A 27867-nucleotide genomic window follows, 5' to 3' on the forward strand; every position below is an offset into this window, starting at 1 on the left:
TCACCAAAAGTAAAAATATGTTTACCAGCTACTGTGGTCATTTGTGCCTGAACTGTTTTTTTGTGCCTTGAAGATGGGAGGAAGCGAGGAAGGTGCAATGAGAATTCAACAGCTCGGTGGTGACGGATGGTTAATTTTGACTCTGTTTTGACATTAATTAGGGTGAAATATAATATGGGAGGGAATGAGGCTGGAAATTGCCTCGGCTGAGTCTAGGATGTAGACAGCATGACATCTCTGGTGCTTAAATGTCGACCATGGCTTTCTAAGTGGTGGTTATGCTTACAGCACTGGCTGTGAACGTTTTACCCTGCCAGCTGGATCTGTACATTTTAAGTTGCCATACATAGGTGTAGCCTTTTAGTACTTCGAAAGTAGGGTACCTTACGACATTATTTTGACGCACTGTTTTAAAAAAATGAAAGGTTCATACTTTGAGTCAGCTCTTTGAAGATGTTTTATACCACCTGTATTGGAAAATAATAGATAACCTTTTTTTCTGTAAATGTCCTCTTATTTACCTGAGGTTAGAATGCAAATTATATTCCATTTACAGTTTCATCTGAAGTCGCGTCTTCAAAATAAACTTGATTAGTTTGGTCTGAACTAACACAGTAGAACGTTTTGTCACCAATTCAACCAGGTTTATTTTTCCTGCTACCTTTGTGTTAAGGGTTATGTTTGTGTGAATGATTTATTGTGTTTTTATATAATAATGAAAGAAAAATAAAACCATCAAGGTTGAGGAAACCATTCATGTTAGAAAATGAAATTAATAAATAACCATAATTGAACCAGACAAAATAGCAAAGCAGAAATACACTTCTCAAATAAAAAGTATCGTTATGGTATGGTTTTGGACTTGGAATGTCCACTCATGCTAATAAGCAAATTGAACAATACATTTCTAGCTCTCGGGGAACAATGGGAGAAAGACAATCTGTAATTTAGTGAATGGTGTCACTTAAAACACCATTCGGGTAAACCTTTTCTAAAGTGTGCCACAACCTCAGCTGTAGGGACCAGATGTTTGCGTGAATTAAATATATGCCGAGGCTCACGTGGAACAGTGTCAATGAAGCCTGTACGTTATGAATTATGTACATGCCAATCTTGATAAACATGAACTAATCTTAACTTTCTGACTATGGCTGTGATTGGAGCCTTCGTGTTTTAAGGGCTGTGGTGCAGACCAAGACACCTAATTACAACATTGTAGCCCGCCGAGTCGATCGCGTTGAATGAGCCTATAATGGGAATTATTTTATCTATAAATCTTTGGCCGACGCTTCATGTCAAATTAAATTATTTGTATGCATATACATTTGAGATTTGATTTAATCTTGCAATATTACTCAGAAGAATGAATCTCAAATCCAAGGAAGGCATCAAAACTCCCAAGCGCGCTCCTCCTTGAAGTTAAGGAAGAGTCATTTCACTCCTGACCTCTGAACCTGATCCCAACTGAGCTCCAAGGTGCAACCATCACACAGAGAATGTTATTTCCAGCCACCCGGCAGGAAAGTTGGACATAAATCGCAACACCAAAGCCCACACTTTCTGCTGCGGGTAGCCGAGATCCTCCTACCTGAACATTGGTTAATCACAGATTCCACTTTTCCCTCCTGTGAATACACACAACCCTGAGACAGTTGCATCCCACCTACCTTCTGCATCAAAGGTAAACAAACTATCAGCAAACATTAAGAAAAAGCCACCGTGTAAAAGTATTTTGCATCGTGATTTTATATTTATGATCTCAAAAAACTGAACAAGTTGACTTACTTTGTGTTGCTCTAGAAAATGAAAAAGAAGGTCTAATCTAGAAATGAAAATAACTCTTAACAAGTAGCAATAATTGCACACATAGGTAAAGACATGATACAAACAGTATTGTTTAATTTGCATATTCAACACATGATTACAATGTGAATCCTCCTTGGGGGAACAGCTCTATCTGCACTGCTCTACCTTGCTCCTACAAGCCGGTGTGAATAATCTCACAAACCTTTTAAAAAAGACACCGCGTGCTCCGAGGTCGGGGAGGGAGGTAAGAGCACAGAACACCATAGCTGTTAGCGTCCGCTGGCAATGTAGTGGACAGACCACAACAAGACCAATCCCAAGGTTAGGACTTGCGGGGACTTTAAAGGAATCAATAGGGCTCCCAGGGTTCTGGCTAGTTGCCATTGTTGTGGAGTGGATAAAGCGTTGCCGTGGCGCAGCCCCGGCCCTGTGCTAATGACACAATGGCAGGAGAGAGAGAGGGGGTGTGAGGGATAACAAGGCTATACTAAAGTCTAGAAGGAGGTCTTCCAAGGGTAGCATAGACACCATGAACTTCAAAAGCAAAGGCTCCAGGGGGGAATGGGGGGGGTGGGTTGGCGCCCTCACTGGCGGTGATAGAGAGGTTTTTTCAAATCCTCCTCCTGATTGGCTGAGATCATTGGATTCAGGGGCATTGTAGCTGATGATATGACTGGTTGCACAGACACATTTTAACATTCATGTTTTTAGAGGTTGAGGATAAAAAGACAAAACAACACTACGTTTTTTTTTCTTGCCCACACTCAACAAAGCTCAACAAAAGCTTGGTGTTAAGATACAACAGTTTATTATTGTCAGTCTTAAATATGAGCACACACTTTTCATAAAGAAAATACAAATAAATCAACAATGCTATACATTGCAGGGAGTCCAACAGAATGTTAATTCTCAGTCCATTTTTCAAAGCACTCCGACACAACTGGAGCCTTGTGAACTGGCAAGAGTGTTACGATATGTGGAAATTAACATCCGAACCGAAGACTTCATCTGCTACCATAATACCTCAGGTTACCGTGACACCAGTTTGAATTGTCTTGTCTGACGCAAGTACACGTTAAATATAGATTCTCCTCCGCACTTCAATGTAAGTCGAACAAATGTCACACAACACCTAAAGTCAATAGTGGTCGAGGGCAGCTCAAATACAAGCCCTGTTTTTTTTTTTTTGTGTCTCCCTCAAATCAATAGATCAGCATTTTTCAAGATGGCTGCTTGCCTCTGAAACACTTCTTGAAATACGATGGAGGGAGGGAGGTTGGGGGGGGGCAGGGGGAGTCTTTTGAACCTTTTATCAAATATATCAACTGTACACCCAACATAGACCCAACTATGGATGCAAATCAGAGCGTTAACATATCAACCATACCCAAGCACTACAGTTTTTCATTTAATTACAGTTTAGAAGACTTCTCAGAACAAAATATATAAGAAATATTTATAAATACCATATTTCTTCATTGTTAAATATTACGATGAAAGAAAGGACTACCATCTAATTTCGGGGAAAATTTGAAAAATATCTCCCTGCCTAATTAACAAAAGTTAATGTAAAAAGGCCATAACAATAGGGGTGGCCAATTACCCGACTCAACTGTTATTTGTTAAAACAAATTTCAAATTAAGCATGACATCTAATTTCAGACTCTTCCAAAAAGGAGGCCTAGCATCATTAGCAGCAGCTGTTGCTAGTGTTGCTACAGAAAGCAAGTCATAATGACATGCATGTTTTTTTGTTATTTTCTATTCACAGCTTATTGTATTGATGGAGATGCATGAACCACTCTGTTGACTCAAAGAAGAGTACACGGTGAACATAATTAGTTTCAATATTTACCAGTGACTCAGATATAGAAAAAAATGCATCATTATTCTACTGTATTTGTGCCTCGAATGTGCCTAAACCACGCGAGAGCCGCACACTTCTATAAGCAGCAGAGTCTCAGACTGCATGGGGGCCACCCTAAGAAGCAGGCTAAGCTGAAGAGTTCAGTCTCAAAGTTTGATTATACCCTTTGACTTTGTTTCTCCCGCTGCCACTTGTGTCGTAACAGCAAGCGGATGTAGAAAAGATGGAGCCCACAGGCAGAAAGCACATTTTTTTACGGTCTTCAGACCTCAAAGTTTGCTTCCATCTCTTACATTGCGATGGTTTAGGACAAATATTTCCCGACTATATAAAATGCGAATTTGTCTGCCTAACAAAAAAAGTACAATATTTATTTTTCTTTTACAAATAAACAGAGTGAAGTGTTCTTCCAAACAGGGGTGTATGTTACGTGTCAGAAGTCAGAAAAATAGAGGAAAACTTTAAAAAAAAACCGAGGTTTACAACTCGAGGAGCATCCTAATTGTGATTACAACAATTTAAGATACCACATTTAGTCATATAATGGGTAATATAAGTATGTTTTATCACATGTCATTTTAATTTGCACACAACAAGGTAATCATTTTTGTTTCGTTTTTTTGCATAAATGATTAAAAGTAGAAAGGTAGGGATCACATAAGGATCTTGTCGTGAGTTGTACAGATAATCTTGCCTGATACACCTAGGTACCCAATTCACCATACACACAACATATACCCTTTGACTGCATTGGTTGCTCTGTAGCTAATAAGTTTGATACTACAATGATGTATTTTCTTTAGAAATTGTGACGTTTTTGACAAGCATGGATGATTTCAATGACCAAAAAAATGGAAAGCTATAAGAGGCTTTTCTTCACTTAAATGAAGCTTAACCAGCAAACTTTGAGTTTCTGCATATATTAGGGACAACTTTCCTACTCCTCAACTTTCTTTCCACTTCTTGGGGAACCTCATTTAGAAATATTTCTGCAGAATATGCATTCTGCACGTGGGCTTAGAGACCTACATTCTGTGCTCTGGTGGTGTAGGCTCTATGCAAGCGGGCAAATCACCAACTGTGGTACCATGATGCCAGAAACGATGACTAATTCGAAAATGTGACACATTTTTGGTCCTTGTTGTCATCCAATTTTGGTAGTCTCCTAAGTGGTATCTTCAATTCCTTCCTTCCTTTTATATACACAAACATTTGCAAAAAAACAATCTGCAATTATAGTCCTGCTTAATATCTAGTTGGGAATAAGATCTTCTAAAACACCAATGTGATTTGAACTGTGTTATAACGGCCTATCACCAATAATGTTGATTAATAGTTTAGAGTTCATACAAAAAAGATACAGGTGGAATGTATTAATATTTGCAGTATTCAGAATTTATGTAACAAGTCCAAATCTTGAAAAAAAAAAGAAGAGATTTTCAAGAGTTCTGAGTGTAGTTGGTGGCTTACCGAAATCATAATGTTTTTAAAACTATACATGTTGTGGAATGTTTTGTTGCTATTCAAGCAACTCTGAATACCCTAACAAAATAAGAGAACAGAGCAAGTTTGCTCTCTCTCTATGTATATATATCACCAATTAACAAAAACATAGAGTCTTCTCAATCAACACCTCTGCTGCTCCTTTGTGATCCTGAAGTCATTCTTAGCTTGTTAGCAAACAAAGTGGTAAAGGAGACAGCTTGTTGACTAGACTACGTATATAGTGCAGATGTTTAATCAAGTATCTCCTCCAATTTGTGTGACATTTAATTGCCTCTCAAATGCTATCAAAGGGGTTAAGGAGACAGCTTGTTGTCTAAACTACGTATATAGAGCAGATGTTTCATCAAGTGTCTCCTCTAATTTTTAGTGGCATTTAATTGCCTCTCAAAGGGTATATATATGTTTACCAACATAAATATACACATATATATATACATACATACATGTATATACATATATATATACACACATGTATCTAATTCAACAACACTGAATGAAACCACAGGGTTGCTTGTGTACGATGCACCTTATCCTGTATGCGTCTCTTCCCTCACCGTGATATCGCAGTGATACTATGCTTTGCTCAGTGTCGTCTCATGAATACAGCTGTCCTTCAAGCTGATCAAGGGGACACAAAAGCCTGCAGTCTCCTCAACGTCCGACACAATAACACAAGAATAATTAGTGAAATGAAATCCACCACGCTGCCGCCTGACCACAAAATGTATGATATTGATTGATTATAATCTTCTGTTATGGTTACAACAAAATGTTTTTTTTTTAACTTTGAACTTTAACTTACATTTTTTTAACCTCTTCTTTAGTTTTTGTTAGGGGTACAAAATAGGCGCACTACTAATTTACTGTGTGGTAAAAACAGCTTCAGTCTTTGGGGCATTGGTTTCTTAATGCATGCAAGGCATGTTCTTTTATTATGATCATTATATTTTCCTAACATGAACTGGGTCTTTTACGGGCGCACACACACACACACACACACACACACACACACACACACACACACACACACACACACACACACACACACACACACACACACACACACACACACACACACACACACACACGTGTTTGTAAAACATTTCAGTACGTAAAGGGCATGTGAGTAAAATGTATTTTCTTAAAATTGTACTTATCTTACTCCACACAATGGCAAAGACAAAACTTCATATACTTCCATCCATCTGGAACTACTTAGTTATTCTTTACACCATGTTGTGAACGACTGTTTTGTAAAAAAAGAATTAAACTAGGCTATTTTCCTAAATAATTACATCTTAAGTCATTTTCCCCATCTTAAAGTATCTGTTACACATAAAATATATCACAAATAAAAGTATATATCATTATGAATCTCAAGGAAAAAAAATAAAAAAACAGTATGCTCTGTCAAACAGTTAGAATCATAATTTGTATACATTAAAACATGACAAGAATAGAAGTTGCCATTGGGCAACTTAACCACTCTCACCTTTGATGGTGGTTAACCTCTCGCACTTGCTATACATTTGCATTTAAATGAATACCTGTAAAACACTTTTTTTTACTTAAGACCATCTGAATAGGAATCACCATATTTAAGAGTTTTTTTTTCAACTTAAAAACAAAAACAATAGGGCATTGTATTATAATTTAGGGAAGAAATCATGTTAACATAATATAATAACATAAAATTGTAAAACGTGTTACATCCCCCAAAACTGAAATACTGTACTTAATTTGATCAAATGAACAGAAAAACATACAATATTTTCCTCTTTTTTTTCTCGGGGGGGTCGGTCAACGTGATGATATGGTGGGATACCTTATGCAGTTCATTATTCCAGTTGAGAGGGAAGAAAATACACACATACACCCGCAAACACACGCCAAAAACACACTGTGTTCCCTCAGCCATCGGGTGTTCAGATTCGGAGCAGTAACGGCAGCATGGCTATGAGGAGCAGCAGAAGACAGGAGGGTGAGTGCATGCCCTGCACTCCACCGCTTCCATCCTGAACTGCTCTCGGCCCTGAACAAGGAGGAGGAGGAGGAGGAGGAATAGAGATGCATCAGGATGAGGTTTCACACCTAAACATGACTTTTAGCATTTCCAGTTTTCCTGTGGCTAAGGTCAATGAAAGGTGCTCTGTTGGAACATCCTTCTTTTAACCCTTGATATTGTTTGACTATTATAGGTGACAGGAGGACTAAGGGCCAAAAAACAATCATATTCTGGTCCGATTTTTTTTTTAAAGGTTTTCTGGTAGATTATGTCTAGGTAAAGAACTTCAATGGACTTCAAAAGGCCAGACAATTACTATTATATTATTAAATTAATCCAAAAACCTATCAAACCAAAATTTGATTGAATGCTCCTAGATATTTCAAGATAAAAGGTTAAATGTAATTATTTGATGGCAACAAAATAAAAGGCCAGACAATTACTATTATTTTATTAAATTAATTGCATAATAAGTAGATCTTTCCAAAACCTATCAAACCAAAATTAGATTGAATGCTCCTAGATATTTTAAGATAGAAGGTTAAATGTATTTATTTGACGGCAACAAAATAAAAGAAAACCTGCGATTCTTCTTCAAAATATTGAGTAGGTGTAAGCAAAATGGGTGACAATTCATCCATCTCCAGGGTTCTTTCATCTGTTAATTCTGGGTTTATGTTAGCGTGTAATGCGTCAGAGTACTTAAAACACTGTTATTATCACGTGTTCAGACGGATGATCCAATAGACTCGGTCTGCCGCCATATATCCTTGTAGACTCCTATAACTGCATCAAAAGCAACCCTTTCTCAACATCACACAAAGAAAGAAAAGGCTGTTGGCTCTGCCCTGAGTGCTTGCGAGTGAGAATGGCGGGCTTTTCTCTGATTAAAAATGTAAAAAGGAAAATATGATAATGTTTTGGGCTGCGTTAGCTGGGAAATTTCGTGTAAGACATCTTATACAAATGTAATACTGTGGTGGTGTTGGCTGGAACGTCCTGCCAGACATGTTTCATTAATTTGATACTTAAATCGACCAGCACAGGGATGTATTTCCTTCCATTGCTCCAACCCCGAGGGAGGTTGCTGCATACTGGACTAACAGACAAGCGAGCAGACATTGGGAGGGTTAGTGGAAAGGAGTGTCTGGCTGAAGGACACTGATCAAACATGATATATATATTTGATTTCAAGGGATGAGCAAAAATCGATTCCTTCTTTTTTTTCAACAGTGTATGGCTTGCTTAAAAATGTCTTATAGAAATGTGAATTAATTAGGAACCTCATCCAGTGATAAACGTACTCTAATAAACAAAATGTTGCCAAATTATTTTAAACCGTAAGCTTTCCTATTTCAATGGGTTTAAATGGCTATAAATAGTAGGACAAAATGTAATGTTATTTTGTCTTTAAACATCCATGTACCTCACTTGCAAAGGACGCCCAGCTAATTAGGCTGATAACTGGATTATCCACAGTCTTTCAAATGATTAATAATTAAGCCCTCAACCAGACCCATATTCATGTAATGTAATCATGATGCTTTAAATGGGATTTGATGAACGGACACTTTACTTGGCAGTAACATGGATACAATGATCAACGAGATGGTACCAGTATGAATTTTTATATCTTTCTGTGGTATCTACGACATACTAATTGTAGAAAGTAACCTGCTACAAAGCACGAGCCCAAATGTTTCATTTTACTTCAGTGCATGTAACAATGACTACCAATAACTGAGGTCAGAAAAAGCTTAAAATATATACTTACATGAGGAAAGAGCAAACATTTACAATAATGAAGTCATGCCACAGAGACAGGTGGTTAGGTTCGCAAAGACAAAAAAACAAAAACAACAGTTAGCCAAACATAAACAGACCATTTCCACAGGAACTAAAATGTATTCCTCATGAGAGTCACCTCACCTTATTGACATTAGGTCAGGTATAAACAGGTAGTTGTATGGAAAGTTTAAAGATGAGACTAATATTTACGCCCTTTTGTTTTTACTAAAATTTAAATAACAGAGGAGACGGCCATGCTTTTCCTCGTTAGCATCTCGGAAATTGGATCAAAAATCCAATATCCAAGTTACTGTTTCCCCGCCCGATTCGGACCCAGTTGCTCTCTGCCCGCGCAGAAACGCTGGCAAGAGAAAGTAAGTATCCCTAGTTTGTGAAAATGGCCATGCTTATGGCAGAATTAGCATGCAGTAGAGCCGTTTGGATGCAAGACAGGTTGCGGAGGCGCATGCAGTCCGCCTTCGGCAGAGTACTAACCTTGCAACAGTGTTGAGCTAGTGGGTTCAATTACCTCTATACCAGCGGAACAAATGGAACAGAGTGACACATCAACAAACAAAACAGCCACACATCATGGACTAGACCAGACTTGGAGGAAGGAAACTTGTGCAGGGCATGACAAATACGTGGTAGAATGACATTTTCATATAAAGTAGTTGCAGCAGGTGTGTGTATATTGTATGTGTAGTGTCTGGTTTAAAACATAGAAAACATTTAAGTCAATATTTAAACCTGCACCATGTACGTTTTACTATCAATAGCACCTGAGGGCTTCAGTGGTAGCTACAGTTTTAGCTAGGGGGGAGGGGGGGGGGGGGGTCAAAGGTGGATCAGAGTAGAACGATAGATAGAGAAACATTCTCTGGATGGATTGACCTGTGGATGGCTGCGTTTTAGTCTTAAGGAACTTTATAGGTCAGATATACATGAATGGAATAAATAGCAGGAGTGGAAAAGTTACATGGTGCAGGTTTGAAATAAGTTGGCATTGCCCTAACAAATCATGGAGAAATCTTTCTGACCTTTTTTTGTTTAACTTTGCACTATACTTTTAAGAATGAAGTGTGCATCATGATATATGTCATTATGCCAATGCAACTACCATTCACATTGTAACTAGCATTGGGAATGTATCTAACATATACAAAGTAACTAACATTCACAATTTGACTAATATTCACAATGTAGCTATCATTGCGAACGTAACTAACATTTACACAGTACCTAACATTCACAATGTAACTTACATTGAAAATGTAGCTAGTATTTACAATGTTATTAACATTGACAATTGAACTAACATTCACAATGTTACTAACATGGAGAATGTAGCAAACTTTTACAATGTAACCAACATTGACAATTTAACTAACATTCATAATGTAACCTACATTGAGAATGTAACTAACATTTACAATTTAACTTGTATTCACAATGTAACTAATATTCACGATGTAACTAACATTCACGATGCAACTAACATTCACAATGTTATATAGCGGCTGTACTCACCATACAAGAGAAAGCTTGTGTTTGCACTCCCTAGTTTGTTGAGAGCGATGCAGGTGTAGTTACCGTAGTCACCCTCGGAAACGTTAAAAAAGGTCAGCTTGGACAGAGAGTCGCTGGTCTCAATCTCCATGCCCTCGAAGCCATTATAGATCCTGAATGATAACATTTTCGTACATATTTAGACAAATCACACGGCTGATGCAATCAGTAGGGCACAGTTTGTCTTTTAACTGAATATATTCATGATTTCCCTTTGAATAATAAACATGTAAAATATATCATTTCAAATATGCTAGTTAAATAAAATTGTTTTATACTATTTACATTTTATGGGTTTGTTACGGCATTATGGACAGTGAAGAGAAACAGAAAAGTGAGTTGAACGAGTGAGGGAAGGACATGTAGCATTGGACCCCATATGATTAACGGAAACAAACCACCAACAGTTAAAACACAAGTACCCACAAACACTACGTTACCTCCTGTCGTCTTTGTACCACTCGAAGTCCGCCTCTGGCACCGCGTCGGCCTCACACTCCATCACCCCTATCTGGCCCAGAGTCACGCCAATGTCTCTGCCCTCTGACACACTGGGAGCATCTGTAGGAACACCATATATGGTCAATACCCTGGGCAGAGGTCAGTGGAGCGCCCTGGTCTGAGCTGCACTGCAGCAAAAATCCTACTGTATAATCAGTATGAGTGTGAATACAGTTAAGAGCTTATGCAGGAGTTGGTATGGGTACGTTTGGGCATGTTGCCCAAGGACGTATGAAGGTTAGGTTGGGGGACATTGGGGGTTGAACCAAGGACTTTTTCAGTCACAGCAAAGTGTTGGATATGAATATGTCTAGTTACTTGATACGTGCTTATTAACTATAAGACACCCCAAGCATTTTTTCCTGCCAGTTTTGTTTTGTGCTTTGCCAAAACCTTTCTTTAGAGAATAAGCTGGTCTAAGCTTTATGCCTGCTGCTGGCATTATCAGATGAGTTTTAAATATCAGCTTTTTTGGAGGGAGACCAGGGGTGCCCAACCAGTCGATCGCGGTCTACCAGTCGATTGCGGGTTGAGTTGGAGTCGATCGCGAGAAATGTTTTGATGGAGGAAGCCGGTGTCATGCCAATGTAGTTACCCCCTATAGGAAGTGTATCATGAACATGCATTCAGCACACACTATGCTTCTGATACGAGAGTAGCGTATGTGTGTGCGCGAGAATGCTAGTGTGTGTGTGAGTGACAGCGATTGAGTGGACAAGCGAGTTGAGCGAGCGGTTTCGCATGTCAGTTTATTGAATGAACGAGTCCGGTTGTGTCTGTGCAAACGTCTACTGTTAAGTCAGTGAAACTACGAATAAAGCACCCAGCCTTTCAATAATCGGTGGCCGCTTCATTCCGACCTATAAGCAGACCCACTGCCGGTCGAAGTGAAGGGTGCTACCCCCGAGAGAACATCGGCCCTGGAGGGAACGTCTCTCCTGTGCTCCTCGACTACGGTCTGGGAGCTGACAGCAGGAAAGATTTCACCCAAGGCTGATTTAAAAGTACATTTCTTTCTAATGGTTGGTCATCAACGAGGTTGTAAAGTAGTAACTTTGGGCACATCTGTCAAAATAATTGTTTTTTTAGGATTTTTATTCATTCATTGCGCCGCGGCCGAACTGACGGGGATATTCTCTGATATAATGAGTCTTAAAGAAAGTGTGTTGCCTGGGAAAAAAAAATCACGCGCCCCTTTCTATCTGCGCATGCGGGGTATGGTTGCTAGGTTGTAACTAAGGACTCGAAAGGGCATTTGGTGAAAATATAGATGTGGATTGTATAACGTCCAAAGTGGCATCACTCTTCAACCTGGATATCTGTGCTATTGAGAATGAGATCCTATCACTGCAAAATGACATTGAGCTGAAATCCAGAGCAACACCTGGTATGAAGATCCAATTCTGGAATCTACTGCAGTAAGACAAGTACCCCAACCTCATTATGAGGTTGGGGTACAAATTCTGTGCAAACTGCACAGAATTTGACTGCACTTTTTTGATCAACATATTTGTGTGAGTCTGCCTTTTCACACCATGACCTTGACCATAACCATGAATGACCACCTTGCAGCCTGCTTACGGCTGGCACTCAGCTGCTACTGTCCGGACTATGAGAGACTACCTTCCTCCTCTCAGTGCCAGGTGTCCCACTAAGGCAGAAATACCACTTTATCAACTTGAATTAGGCATTGTATTATTTGGGTTGTTTTTCTGCCTGTTGTGTTGCTACAGGCCAGTCCTAGGCCTACTTGTGCTTATTCTTTGCACCTCCACATTTACTTCAATAAACGTATTATTGTTGTTAAAACTTTATCTTTGTGTCACAAAACAGTGTTCTATATAGTTGCACAATAAATGGTGGCTACGGTACGGCTTTCTATATGGCTTGGTAGATCTCGATACACTATCAACTGGACAAAACAAGGTTGGGCACCCCTGATCTAGACTATAATTACGTAAGGGATAATGCCTGACGAGATGTCCATTATCAGGAATTAATGGACTTTGCGGAGGCAACCGTTCAAAGGCCTCCGCGTCGTCCATTAATTCCTGATAATGGACACCTCGAAGGGCATTATCTCGCTTATACCATGGTCACTTGCCAAAGAAAATAAATTAAGACTATTCATTAATATTTGTATGCGTTTTACAATCCGAATTTATAGTTTTTCACAAGCCATAACTTTGTTACCCTGGTAACGCCTGAGGGTTTGACTAATACCTGGAACAATCATTACCCTCCTGTGAGGTTCTTATGCAACGGAAACGTTGTTCACTCCTCTAGTAAACAGGACGGACCTTAGCTACGACTTGGCAACGGGAGGTGTTCTAGTCCGCTCAGCTATGAGCCAGAGAGCTAACGTTATGCATTGTACATATTTATAATTCGAAATTCGTCGCAGCCTTTATACCACAGATACTCTAGGTTCTAAAGCATATAACCGCATTGTCTGATTACAGTTTAATTGATTTTTCACAATTTATCAGCTCTGGATTTGAAGACTGAATCACCGTGCCATTTGTTTCAATGGGAATTGCGACGGTCTATGCTTTCAAAATAAAGGTATAAATATTTATAATTTGAAATTCGTCCCAGCCTTTATACCACAGATACTATAGGGTCTATAGCATATAACCGCGTTTTCTGATTACAGTTTAATGCATTTTTCACAATTTACTAGCTCTCGTTTTGAAGGCTGAACAGAGAATTTGACTGGAACCACAGTACTTAGCAGGTGTCCGTATATCAGGGGTTAATGCACACCCTGCAGCCAATCAGAATGGAGTATTCCCCCAGACCATGGTATAAACCCTGATATTGACCATATCTTCCTTTTTTTAGATGTTAAAGGTTGGGTATGGGATTTGCGAAACGCCTGCAGATTTTGAAAATACACAACTCAAATGGTCCTACCCCCTCTCCTTCAACGCTGACTCTGACTTCACCCATTCCAAGTACCTGGACGCGCAATCATGCACGAGCGCGAACACAGATGCGCGAGAGCGAGCCAGGCTAGTGTAGGGTTTTCCTTCTCTTTGCTGGTGGTGGTGGTGGTGGTGGGGATGGTGGCGTCTTGTCTGCCATGGAAATTGTCTTCTACTGCTAGGTCCAAATGTGGATCAACTAGTTCCAGTAACTACCGCAGGATAACAACAAACAGGAGCTTGCTCTGGGTCACGAGCTCTGGGTCACGAGTACTGCACGAAGGGGTCGCGTGCGGGGCGCGGGGGAGGGGGAGTGCAGTACGACCGTTTGATTGACGTACTTACTGTCCAATGCAACTCGGTGGCTCTGGAAATCATTGGCTGGAGTTTTTCGAGCCCTGCCCGTTCCACAGATGATTGACTTGTTTAATTTTCATGTCAGTACTTCTAACTCAGTGGCTGTAAGTGGGTTATGATAAGGATTTCAAGTAATTTTGCAAAAATGGCCAAAAAAGCGAATTCCATACCCAACCTTTAAGTAATACCATCTTGTTTTGTTGTTTGTAGTTTGTGCCGCAAAGCTTAAATAAATATTGTTCCTTACTCCAGGTACTTCAGGCAGTTTAATATATTTTCTGTGCTTTTTATGTTTATTTATCCACTTTTTATGTAAAACAAAAAAAGGAGTAAAGTTATGTTTCTTTTCGCCCAAGAAATATTAAATAAAACTGTTTTCCATTAATGAATTGCTGGGTGACTGAAAGTTCACACGTAGTTGTGATACCATACCATTTATCAATTGCTTCAGTAAGTCAGTTTGAGTTTATATTCTACTACAGTACATCCAGTCAGTTTGAGTTTATATTATGCTGCAGTTCATCCAGTAGGTTTGAGCTCATATTCTTCCACAGCACATCCAGTAGGTTTGAGCTCATATTCTACTGCATTACATCCATTAGGTATTACCTCATATTCTACTACAGTATATCCAGTAGGTTTGAGCTCAGATTCTACTACAGTACATCCAGTAGGTTTGAGCTCATATTCTACTCAGTTCTTCCCCAGAGTATCCAGGCTGTGTAAGTCTTTAACTCACAGTTGACAGTGATGTCCACGGTCTGGACGTCGGCATCGATCTCATTGATGGCGGTGCACTCGTAGGTCCCTGCTCGGTGTCGAGGGATGGCCTGGATCTCCAGGTACTCATCGTCCGACACCAGGTCTCCTGTGGGCAGAACACAAGCAGAAAGGAGATTACCATCTAAATTCAGGCCTGGAGTCCAAAGAGTGACTCACAGTTTGTTTCTTCCTCTTAACACGTCACAGCAGTGGGACGGTGGCAATAGGTCTTATGGGAGACAGACGTCACAGGGTTGTGGTCATAGAGGCTGGACGAGGCAGAGGAGGAGGTGGGAGCAGACATGGAGAGTGCCAATGGGACCTCCGCAACAATTATGCTCTCTTCGCTGCCCTCTCTTCTCTAGCATGTCTGAAGCAGTGACACGAGGAGGGGGCATCGGTTCACTTGCCAATAGACTTTTATACCACCAGGTGGGAGTGGGATTAGCCATCACCAACTGTTTTGAAAATCTGCCTCTTCTGACATCAAAAGTGGGTACGTCCACCTAGATGTGTGCTGGATAGATCAGTCTACCAGCCTACCCAGTTGACTGTGGCAAACGTTGCTCATCTATCCGTCATGCATCTAGGCGGACACGCCAACTTGTGATGTCAGAAAAGGAAGATTTTCGAAATGGCTTTTAACGGCTAATCACACTCACACCTGGTGGTATAAAATGTCACCTTTAAACGACACGGCCAGGGGGAGGGGGGGCTTCGACCCACAGACCCGGCACCCTGAAGCAGCCGTTCAAAGCAATCTTTCTCGTCTGCTTTTTAAATGGCTTTGCTTTGTTTCCGTTCCCTCTCCGACTGACAAGATGTATATGAAGTCGGTTTTCCCCTCCCACTCCTCGACTCTCATAAAACAATGTAATAAAACGACAGACCGTCGGGCAACAGCCCCCAGCATTCAGATAGATGGATCGATGCATATATGGATGGATGTGTCTAGATGGTCTTACTCACCGTGTCGCGGTGCGGTCACTGAACTGTGCAAGTCAATGTGAGTCAAGGGACGAGCGTGCGCAACGGTCACTCAAAGCCAATGCCAGCATAGCATCATTCTCCTTGAGTGGAGACAAGCTGCAGAAGCAAATGTTGACGGCTGGGCGGCAGTAAACAGCCAACTCCATTTGGGATGGATGTGACGCACAAGCAACTGCTTAGTTGCTTAAAGTCGCCATGGAATAGAATTGTACCGTCTCACCTAGTTTGCTCAAACCAATTATTCACGAATGTTGCCATTTAGATTCTCTGCGCGCGTATTGGCAGATTTACGGTTAATGACTTGCATGACCAAACATGGAGTGAAAAAGACAAAAGAGTTAGAAGAGTTGTCTACGGAAGTTTGGATTGATAAATCGAAATAATTATCTGAAATAAATCCTCGCCTGTCAATGCTTAAAAAGAATAAATGTCACATTTTTTCCATCTGCTATTGATGGGTGCTGGCAAGTGAGCCACTGTTCGCTCCGACTCCATTTTCTGCCGCTGTTTACATTGCACATATATCGGCATGTTACACATGGTCATTCTTCCATGTCTAATTAAAACCGAAATCTCAAACTAAGTTACGAAAAGACCAAGCGGATGGCGACGGACAATGAATTATAAGGGCAAATTGCTCTGGGACTATAATCTAGGATATGGGTTTCCTAAACAAATGATTATCGGCCTCTTTGTTTCCATCAAGTGAAGCGCTGCATCCTTTTTGAGCCTACACTGAAAGTAGGATTGAATGGGTTGGTAGGCTAATTAAAATACTTGTGGGGAGAAGTATAGGCCTCTCAGAGGGCACGAATCAATGAATGAATATGCTTCTTCAGAAGTAAATGCAGAATAAAATAACACATTAATAAAAAAATCACTTCTTGAGTAGGATATCCCTAAACTAGTATCTATAGACTAATTTGCAGATGCGTATTAATCTTGAACCTCTTAGTTCTTTTTCGATTTTCAAGAGGCTTTATCCAAAAGGCGCATTCGGACAGTCCTACAACCCCTCAAAGCAAGAAACATGTGAGACATCAGCTACAGCCATCTTTGTTTTGTTTCTGAAAATGCCTCCATGGCGCAATCATGGGGCACACGTACACTCATTGTATGTCATGTGAGATATTCGTCTAGTTCCCTGGCTAGGAGATCCCTGATTCCTCATCACCATCGTGATCAGATGATGCATAGTCGGTCACCACAACCCAACTGGCCAGCAGGTCTTGCCACTTCTAATCAATCTGATTTCCCCATACTGGATTCCACACAAATGGTTTAAATCGAATTGAATTCAGTCATACAATTAGAATTCTTGACACAAAAGAAAGACCCTAAGTCCTGGAAGCAATTTAATTTGGTCCTACAATTCCGAGACGATAGCACTACCAGTGTCAATTTCCGATGGAATGAAGGTGTGATCTCTTATCCGGGGTCGATCATAGCATTTATTTTCCACTTTGTACAATTGTAAGAATACAAATAGGGAGCTTCAATACAACGAACAGTGTTCTATCACTGGACATTATCCGATTTGTCCCGAGTTCCAGCAATGAATAGAGTGCAGCCTTGTAGAGAATCAAGGTCTTTCTCGCTTCATGCCTCTCATGAAAGTAGACTGCTGCTGCTATTGTGGGGATGAAAGTCATTGTAAAAAAAACACTGTCTCTGCACTTTTTTCTACCAGCAATGGCCTTGTGTCACCACCGTCCGAGAGACATAGCCGAGGCAAATCCAGAGAGAGAGAGAGAGAGAGAGAGAGAGAGAGAGAGAGAGAGAGAGAGAGAGAGAGAGAGAGAGAGAGAGAGCGAGAGGTTTAGAAAGGGAAAGAGAGCTGGACGAGAGAAAGGGAAAAAGAGATGGATGAGAGAGAGAAAGAGAGCAGGAGAGTGAGAAAGAGAGCAAGAGCGAGAGAGAGAGAGAGAGAGAGAGAGAGAGAGAGAGAGAGAGAGAGAGAGAGAGAGAGAGAGAGAGAGAGAACAACGGTTGGGATAAAGAAATGGATGTAAGAGAAAGAGAGAGAGAGGGATGAGAGAGAGATGAGCGTCAAAAAGAATAAAGCGATGCCAAGGTACGAGGATCTTGGATGAGGAGGCTGAGTTTCGGCCCCTCACTGCCCTCGGCGGGTCCCTCAAAAGCGACAACTTTGGCTTTTGTTAAGGATGTTCCTTTTTTTGGGCGGGGGGGGGGGGGGGGGGGGGGGGGGAGTTTTTCAAGGACGACAAGCAAAACAGGGATATATTTTCTGAATTGGGAGAGTGTGTGTCTGTATGTGCATGCGTGCGTGCGTGCGTGCATAGTGGGCAAAGAAGAGCTGGATACGGTAGGAATAAAAGCACATGACAAGAGGACTAGCAGAGTGCACAGGGATGCTTGAGGGCTGGAGGGGCATTTAGTGTGAAGGAGACGGAGACTCTGCTGTGAGACTGGATTTAGATTAAACAAGAAATAAAGGACAGGGGAGGGGAGGGACACACGGCAGTTATGTCAAAGTCAGGGTGGGATTCAAGGGCTGCGGGGGGCGAAAGTGAGTGAGTGAGTGAGTGAGTGAGTGAGTGAGTGAGAAAGAGAGAGAGAGAGATCAACAAAGAGAAAAAGGGTGAGAGTAGGTAAGGGAGGGAGAAAGTGATCTCTAGTGGGGCAGGGGAAACGAGAAGTAAGGAGATACGGCGGGAGGTAGCGTCCCCCTTGTGGAGACAGCGGCCTGAAAGTAGTATGTTCGTGGAGTAACGCTGTCAGATGTTATCGGCCGGAACGCCATGCAGCAAGGTGCGAGAACTCAGCCAGTGTTCAGGTGTTGATAACAGCATGAATCACCTATAACTAGTGACATGACCCAGAACCAAAACAGGAATAGTGCCAGGGTGGAAGAAGAAGACGAAAAGAAAGCAACAATCACAGAAACATCACACACACACACACACACACACACACACACACACACACACACACACACACACACACACACACACACACACACACACACACACACACACACACACACACACACACAGGGTTGACGTCAACAACAGCATCGATTTGTTGCAGTGTGTTTCGTTCCCCAAAACTATGCTTGCCCAGGAGGGGATGCTGTGAGGGTTTAAATATGGAGATACCTTTTTCCCCGCTGATTATAAGCCTTGGGCATATGGAACTTTATAATGTGCCAAGCTAGCTTTGATGTATCGTCCTCTTTGAAGAAAACAAACATTAAAGAAGGGAGGGAGGGTAAGAAGGGGGAAAAAAAGGCCAGCATCCACACACTATAGCTTGGGGTGCTATTACCCCTAATATAACAGCCACACACTTAGATTATCTGTTGTGACAGCATACTATTTGGTTTAACTCCATTAACGGCAGAGCATATATTGGAGCTTATTTGGACGGCGTTGCGACAGTGAGTACCGTTGCTACCGTTGCTATGTGTTAGACCATGCATCCCTTTATGTTTGAGCACGGCGTCAAATGTAAGGAAGGTGAATTAAGCACAATGCGCCCTTTGTCTATTACAATTACGCAACCAGGAAGCGACGTGGTGTGTGTTCAGGCATACTGAACATGTATGCTATGGTCTGTGAAGCACATGCTAAAAATATCCTATTGATTCTGCTCTGAGGCCGATTAGCATGTACATAAGTAACCGGAATGTACTGGTTGTATCTTGACTGCACAGCTAGCTGCAAATGAACGTTGGTTAATTATAAGCGCTGTATCATTTGATTAAGCTTTCGGTTCATTATAAAAAAAAAATTGGTGACAGCGAAAAAAAAGAAAAATAACTTCTCGTCAGACGCAATAAAACTATGCTGTCCACTTGTTCCAGTCACTTCAGCAACACCAAAAACAATAGCAGCATTGGGACACAAAATAATCCTCAACATCAATTATGGATTACAGGTTTAAAGATAACGGGACAATATTAAGTTTGTCACTGTTTCTTTGCTCACAATATTTCCCCACACGCCTCTGAGTCGACAAGGTTTAACACAAAGACCCGCTCGGAATACTTAGTGCGGACACTCTATTTTCCACGCCGTATCACAGCAATTTAACTTGGGGAACTTCTTTTGCTGGCGGGCTGAGCTCCATCATGCGGCTGTTCATTTGGGCTGCTGGCGGCCTGGAGGCAGCAAGCTCTGCAGTCAGGTGGTGTGGTGGTCTGCTGGAAATACCCATGATCCCCCTGATCCACGGCTAGGCCCCCAAGACATCTATCAAGGTAGGGAATGTGTGTGTGTGTGTGTGTGTGTGTGTGTGTGTGTGTGTGTGTGTGTGTGTGTGTGTGTGTGTGTGTGTGTGTGTGTGTGTGTGTGTGTGTGTGTGTGTGAGGTCTACAGAGCTCAGGCTAAGCTTTAAATATCATCAATCCTCTCCCTCTGTGTGTCTCTCTCTCACACACACACACACACAACCACGTGCGCACACACACACACCCACACACACACACACACACACACACACACACACACACACACACACACACACACACACACACACACACACACACACACACACACACACACACACACCGAGACAGACAGACAGACAGACACAGAGGCAGGCAGGCTTACACACACTCACATGTGCATGTTTGGGCACAGACACATACACACTATTTATTTATTTATACAATCTTTGCCCTTATTTTTCCCCCTTCCCCAGGAAGGCATGCTATGAGTGGGTCCACAGCGAACGGCCCCCAGGCCTAGCTGCACTTGATCTGCGGCTGCAGTGTGGACAGCAGCCGGTGCCGGGGGTGCCGGCAGCCCAGCTCTACCTGGCGGGGGGGGGAACTAAACATGCCCACTGGGTTTTGGAGAGTAGAGGAGTCAACCATGGCTGCCTCAGGCGCTGACGATTTTACTGGATCTCACAACGTCTAAAACTATCGTCTGAATAAAGATATTTGTCTATTTAAGATTTTTCATTATTGGAATGAGGGAAAAAATATATATTTTCTGTTGCACAGTGTCGCGCATCACAGAATGTGTTGGCGTGGCACACGTTTTATTGTGTGCCTGGAACATATCCAAGGGAGCATTAGTAAAAGCCGACACATTCAATGGTTGTGTGCAATTTTGTAATTTGCCATGTTGACCCTCAGATACACCCTCACATATTCTTCAACATAGGGTGTTAAAGGTAGGCTTGTACATCAATATGTAAAACGTGGCAAATCGTTTCCCACCCACACGGTGCCTTATAATAGAATGACTGTCATGAAGATGCATATATTACACATTGATTAGTGGGCAGAAACTCAATTGTTTGAAGGCCAATGGATCTCCCCCTCTCTCCCTCTCTCCCTCTCTCTCTCTCTCTCTCTCTGAACGGATCATGTGTCCTCAGGACTGCACACTGCATGAGTGTGGATTGATTCCTGAATGAATCATGCTGATCTTTCAGGCTTGTGTGTTTTGGAGTGACGCGGTGCCGTGACGACACATGAAAAGGCGTATGGAAGATGCAACTGCTTCTAATTTAATGAGGCAGAATTAAACCGGTTACACAGTGGATATGGAGGGGATGAGCCCCGGGCTGTGACTGTGATGTCTTCGGCAATTGTTCTCCCCTGTTCATCCACACACTCCTACACACAATCATCCAACAGTTCATTACACATGCGGCACGTGCGTATTCTATTTCGTTAGAAGGCCTCTAATTGGCGGCAAATTAGGATCCGGTAGGTAATAATCTACCGGGTGGACAAGACAACACTTTTTTCTGTAAAGTGTTTTCGTCAGCAAATCAACGTTCGTCACGATGGAATGCATAATAATACAAAGACACTGCTCGATGAGTCAAGAAGAACACTAGTGCTGTGTTCCAATATCCATACGATCCGTACTTACTAGACTTAGTTTGAGTACGTGGGGCGTTCCAATTCAGATCGGGCGAAAATAAGTGTACTGAAGGGACCCGGATGGTGTACCGTACTCAAAACGGTCAAATCGCGAAGTGTGGATCGATCACCGACATATTATAGAATGGACACCGGATTCCAAAATGGCGCCCATTCATTCCTATGCAAACTGCTCAATAGCGCAGGGCAACATCAAGGAGAGATATGCTTCCGCATCATGGGAGCCTAGCCACGCCCTAGTTCATGACGTACCGGATGCAGAAATATTCTTGTTTTTTAGCATTGTTAGCATTGTAGCATCATAAGCGAGAGGTCTGAGCGATCGCAGTCGCATTGTTTACCGACCATGGAAGTGTTAACTTCATAAATATGAAAGATTGCTCCATATAACATAATACCAACAACATAGTAAATGTATGTATGAAAAAAATGTATGAAACAGATTAGATCCAACTATTTACGAAAAATGCAATCAATAATTTATATACAAATAAATGGTTACATATCGATCAGCAACGAGGTTGGAGTAGCCTACCCACATAAATCTTTGCAATAGGCCTACACCAACATTGTTAACTGTCATACATAGCTAAACAAGCAAATGAAAAATTAAATACTAACACAACTGAAATGTTTATTAGGCTATTAACAATATTATAAAAATGATACCGTAATGCACCCGTTCTTTGTCTTTGGATCTTTTGAATAAATGGATCAATAAATGGTGAATCGCAATGATCGCGAGTAGAGGAATGTGAGAGTCATTGAGCAACACTTTTAGTGATAAAAAGTCACCACAGTGCCTAAAAACCATCAACGTCATTCATGTTAAGTAAAAGAAAAAACCTCGGACACGAGAAGTTAACGGAGCCGTGCACTAGGCCCTCTCGAATGCCGGGCAACAACAACAACATTTGTTTCACTATGAATCCTTTCAGCTGCCCACCCCTCCTTCTCCAGCAAAAAATAATAACATAAAACGGCTAATAAAACGCTTGAGGTGGCGCTTTGAAAAGAGAAAACTTACATTTTTTAAGTACATGACATAAAGATATTTATGAGCCTTTGATTGACATCCAGACATTTTTTGCGGAGACACATTCCTGTTCCCCACTTGTATTGGAGTGAACGGAGATATCTACTTCTGGGCCCCTTGAATCGAGGGACCCGACCACAGCCCGCTTCAACAGCTGCAATACCAGGCTTGGCCGCTGAGCACTGGTGGTTTGCGGAAGTATGCACTGTTCCTGGGGTCTTACCCGAGGATACATAGACATCTTACATCCATTATGTGTGCTTTCCATGACACATCTAGGGGGACACGCCCACCTGTGATGTCATGAGGGGCAGATTTCCAAAACGGCTTGTAACGGCTAATCACACCACACCTGGTGGCATGTCATGGGACCTTTAATTTATCTATCATTATATGTATACTAAAGTACTATAACAACATAGTGCGATGGCACAATTATTCAAATAGGTCCCAAATTCTAACCTGGCTGCTCTTCTTCATGCTATATAATTCCAATATACGAGCACTCACAACTTTTGAGAGGTTGACAAAGTAATCCCGCTAACCTTGAATGCATCGTTCTTCATCAATGTGCTTAAAATGTCTTCATCAATGCGCTTATTTTTAACAACTTCAATAAATAAACTCAGAGTACATAAAAAAAAACAATGACACTTAAACACCCATCGCCCTTGAAAGTCACAGTCACACATCTACAATGAAAACTGTAGTTTCCCCTTCAAACTCTTCAAGGATTGTCATTTCTTTCGACGATGTTTGGAAAATAAAGTGAAAATATTAAAATATTGGTTCCATTCAATAATACGATTCTGAATACATGAAGAAAGTATAAATAAATCATCAAGGGTTTTTTTGTTCTTCAATGGCCATATCCAAATACCCTTCAAGTGACAGGGTTAGAATGCTGTAGCTCACAGTATTCGTTTTCTGAAGCTAAAGAAAGAAACGCATCGAGTCTTGTGACGGTGAGATGATTTACACGGCGTTTACTCGAGTGCTTTCGCAGCGGAGCCTATTTTAACTTTAATTTATTTACTGATAAAGCTAACCTGGTTTCAATCCAGTGGTACCCTTATCATGCTCTCCCCCCTGCTCGACAACTGAGAAGGTTGTTCTCCTACAAAGGATGACTCCTTAACGTCTCTCGCCGGTAATGCACTTTAAATCGACGCCGCTCGCAAACGTGCACAGACAATCAAACACCTGCAATGCTTCAACTGCCTGATCGAAAAAAAAAGAAAAAACGAACGCCATAAAGCAGGAATGATGTTAGTCCACCCGCTTATTACAGTCAGACATCAAATTATTTTCATATAAAGCCCTGGCGTCTGCCGAAAGCATTTCAGCAGTCCTCGCAAGTGGAAGAATTCCTCCAATCAGTGTCCTGCTGTACCCGGTGTCTCTATTGGACATGCTAGGGCACTGTGGCTGCTGCTCAGCATGGGTCGTTGCCCAAGGGCATAGGCAGTAAACAATACAATAAGTAAAGTCAGTTTGGTGCTATATAAATAAAGTTGCCTTGCCTTGCCTTACTGAATCACCATCTCGTAATGCCATTGAGTTGCCAGCCAATCATCTTCATGTCAATTCTAACACAGATGCATAATGGTAAATGCTGATACACGTCAACATTGTATTGTGTTGTGTGAATCTATTGAGTATATTCAACATCCTATTCGGTTTTTCACCCAACTCATTTTTCTAACCACTAATCCCTTTTGTGAATAGTTAACCGACATTAAATCTTTAATGTCCCATTGCAGGTTAACCTAACATTGGATCATCTATCTTCGCTCCAAAATTCAACCCTTATACAGAATAGCAGATGCTTTGGCGAAGGGTTTCAGGGAGGACATCAGCATTACATTCGGTAAACAACAAAGCAAACAGGGTATATAGAACCCTCTATTTGATAGGAGCCAGATGTTGGAGTCGCTACATAGCAAGCAACATTATGCTTCTAATTTGAAATCAAACAAAAATAATCGGATGGACCCATTTCTTATTAAGTCAACCATGAGCCTCTCCATATGTACCTCCTGCCGTTTTAGGGCTGACTCAGCTCCACTGAGGAGAGCAGTGGAAACCGGCTCCTCCAGCCATCAGACTGCTATGCTGTCCGTCCATAGAGCATAGTGTGCAATAGAAAGAGACAAGAAGCACACATGCCCACCTCTTGGGTACGTGTCAAGGAATCACTCGGAGCTCAGCCTTGATTGTCTTGTTTGTATGTCTGCAGGCATTATAGGTGGGCTGAATAGTTGCAGTTTGTTTGTGATTCTCCGCTGTATTCTGCCTGTCTTCTGGAGGCAACGCTTTCAGAATGGAATCCAAGTCCTTGAGGCACAACTAAAAAAAAACTAAATTGAAAAGAAGAACTCAGAAATGTATCAGAAGTTATCTCTTGGGAGTTATATCTGGGGGTTGCTTACAATTATTCTGACTATTGTAAATACTGTAGGTCAAATACTGTCCCACAGTACACAGATTGCGGGAGCAGAGACTGTCATCCTGAGTCTTGCATTATTCCCCTGTATTCTCAAATATTGTATTATATGATGCTTCAAATGAAGGTTACCCTGATTCTTAACAGAAGAATAAGATAGAGTTATGAAAGATGCATATAACGGTATAGAAGAGTTATATAAAGCAACCACATCCCATTTTAAGGTAACATTTATAGATCGGCGTTATTCTGTTCATGTCATTGTAACTGATAATATCAAAGCACTGGTTCCAGATCAAAGAGACTAACCCCAGCCGTTACCAATCCGCAGGGTGGCGAAAGTTCCTTACAAGTCACGGTCCGCGTGCACACAGAGATGATTTAATGATCGCTGTGACTGCTCCCAGTCTGTTCACAATCTGTGCGGTGTCATTATTCTCGTATGAGTTTAGGTAGTGAAGCACGCTCACATATTTCTTCCCTGGCAGCAGAGCAGAGGTATGAGATTATTTTAGCAATTGCCATGAACATGCTCTTTAATCTACATTAACCATGGTTCGGGTTCCACCAAGCAGAGAATTTGGAATATAATACAATTTAATATGATTATATATTATACATGCAGCGGAGCCGCTGGTCTCTGCAGCCTCCTGTGGCCCATCATGGCTGCCCTTTAGTCAGCTATCCTGCATAGAGAACTCCCTGGTGTCAGTCCACTACTTATCGTCCCTGACTGGCTTACCTCTTCTCTCAAGGAAACATGCATAAACCAGTCTAAACCTCTCTCTCTCTCTCTCCCTCTCTCATCTTCCTGGGGGGCGGGCAGGGCAGCCATTGCTACCCCCTCTCTCCTTGTTCTCCTTAAAAGACAGGTCTGTCACACCGCTGTCATATTTACATTTCAATCCCCAGATACATGTCACGAGACAAAGGCGCGGGGAATAAAAGAGACTAAAGCGTGAGGCGGCCCCCTTCGCCTTCAAATGTGACTCTGTGCACAATGCCGGCGTACCGTCTGATTAAAGGGAAGCGAGGACACCTTCGGGATGTGAAAATAGAACGCACATTAGGCTTCTACGTGCTTGTGCGTAGGAGATAAGAGCAACGTGCCAAACGCTGTTGAGTCATGTACAATGCCAGCGAGTCGCCAGCGGGCCCCGGTGCACAATAGCCCCGCCGCTAACCTCCGCGCTCCTGGCATTTATTCTGAGCGTCAACAACATTAACGGCCCGTCTAGTTACCCGGTGGAATTAGTTTGGTTACAATGTGGTTAGTTTGGCGTCCTTTGTTCCGTTACGGCGTAATGGTGATTGGGAAACAGGTAATTACACGCGAAAGGTTGAGTGGATAATTCAGCGGGTCTCATTCGATGTTATAGACGGCTCGCTCGACAGCACGAGAGAGAGAGGGGCAAAGTAGCGACATTTGAGGGAGAGGACTAGAGGGACGAATGAATACCAGCTGGACTAATCCCCCTCTGGTGTAAATAGTGCTCTAATTGAACCTCTTCGCTTTTAACTCCAGGGTGTTCTCTGTCGATACCAAGCTAAAGTGTCATCCCTGAGTCACCTGCAAGCTGTTGCACTCTATTTTTGTGTCACGAAGTGAGAACTTTACAGGATCTCTAGTCTACACTATAAATATATGGTGTGGTTCATTGCCATGTGATATCTATGTTGGAAGAACAAGTATATGGGAATGAAGACACAGCACCGCCGGTACGGGCTGGGAGTTTTACTTCTCGTCCTCTAGATCAGACGTGAATTAATGAATGCAGCTTCAAATAAGGGAATTTGATATGAGAGGAGGGGATGAGAACACAACAGGTCAAAGGCAGACGTGGCAGTGAGTGATGGGGTTCGGGGCGCATAGATTACCTGAAGGAGAGATTAGTTTCCAGCTTATTGAGGGCTCCGGTTTCCCGCTGGCTTGGCACATCAGGGTGACATTGGAGCCTTCGTTTACCACAAGGTCTCTGGACAGGTTGATGATCTTTGGCGGTACTGTGAGAGAAGAGTGGGGGAGAAAGAGAAGGGAAAAATAGTTTTTTAGTTAGTTTTTTGTGGAGAACATTCAAAATGCTGTTGGTTTCATTCGTTGTTGAGCAGTGAGGATAGAAAAGCAAAGTATCATTGGATTTGGTCCTGATTACCGTTTGGCTCAAGAAAAATATGAAATGTTACCAAGTGTGACTTTGCTGCTGCCATGCCATTAATACACTCACACAGGGATACATGACCGAGTGCCAACACTGGTTTGATCATGAGTCATGAACTCATCCAATATGTGGCCAGAAAATCCGGACCCCCTTGGAAAATGGAGATCGTCTTGGCTTTTGTTGAGTGAAGATAATTTATTACAAGCAGTAAAATAAAAATAAAAAAGATTCAGTCCTCTTGCCATTTATAAATCTATATATATATATATATATATATATATA

General features: G+C 41.7%; 1 protein-coding gene across 4 annotated transcripts in view; it reads right to left on the bottom strand.

Moving 5' to 3' along the window:
- Positions 1–1882: 1882 nt before the first annotated feature.
- The window catches only part of ntm (neurotrimin), a 273608-nt gene continuing 247623 nt past the window's right edge, over positions 1883–27867 (bottom strand). For 2 of the 4 annotated variants that reach the window (XM_030361949.1, XM_030361947.1), the window contains 6 exons: positions 27305–27430; positions 15066–15194; positions 10982–11102; positions 10503–10654; positions 9468–9503; positions 1883–7211 (listed from right to left, as the gene is read on the bottom strand). In XM_030361949.1, coding sequence (XP_030217809.1) covers positions 7105–7211; positions 9468–9503; positions 10503–10654; positions 10982–11102; positions 15066–15194; positions 27305–27430 — 671 coding nt within the window. In that variant the 3' untranslated portion in view covers positions 1883–7104. The remainder of the gene's footprint in view (positions 7212–9467; positions 9504–10502; positions 10655–10981; positions 11103–15065; positions 15195–27304; positions 27431–27867) is intronic. The other 2 variants (XM_030361948.1, XM_030361950.1) reach the window with 2 other exon arrangements.

This window comes from Gadus morhua, chromosome 7, assembly GCF_902167405.1.
Source record: "Gadus morhua chromosome 7, gadMor3.0, whole genome shotgun sequence".
NCBI lineage: Eukaryota > Metazoa > Chordata > Actinopteri > Gadiformes > Gadidae > Gadus > Gadus morhua.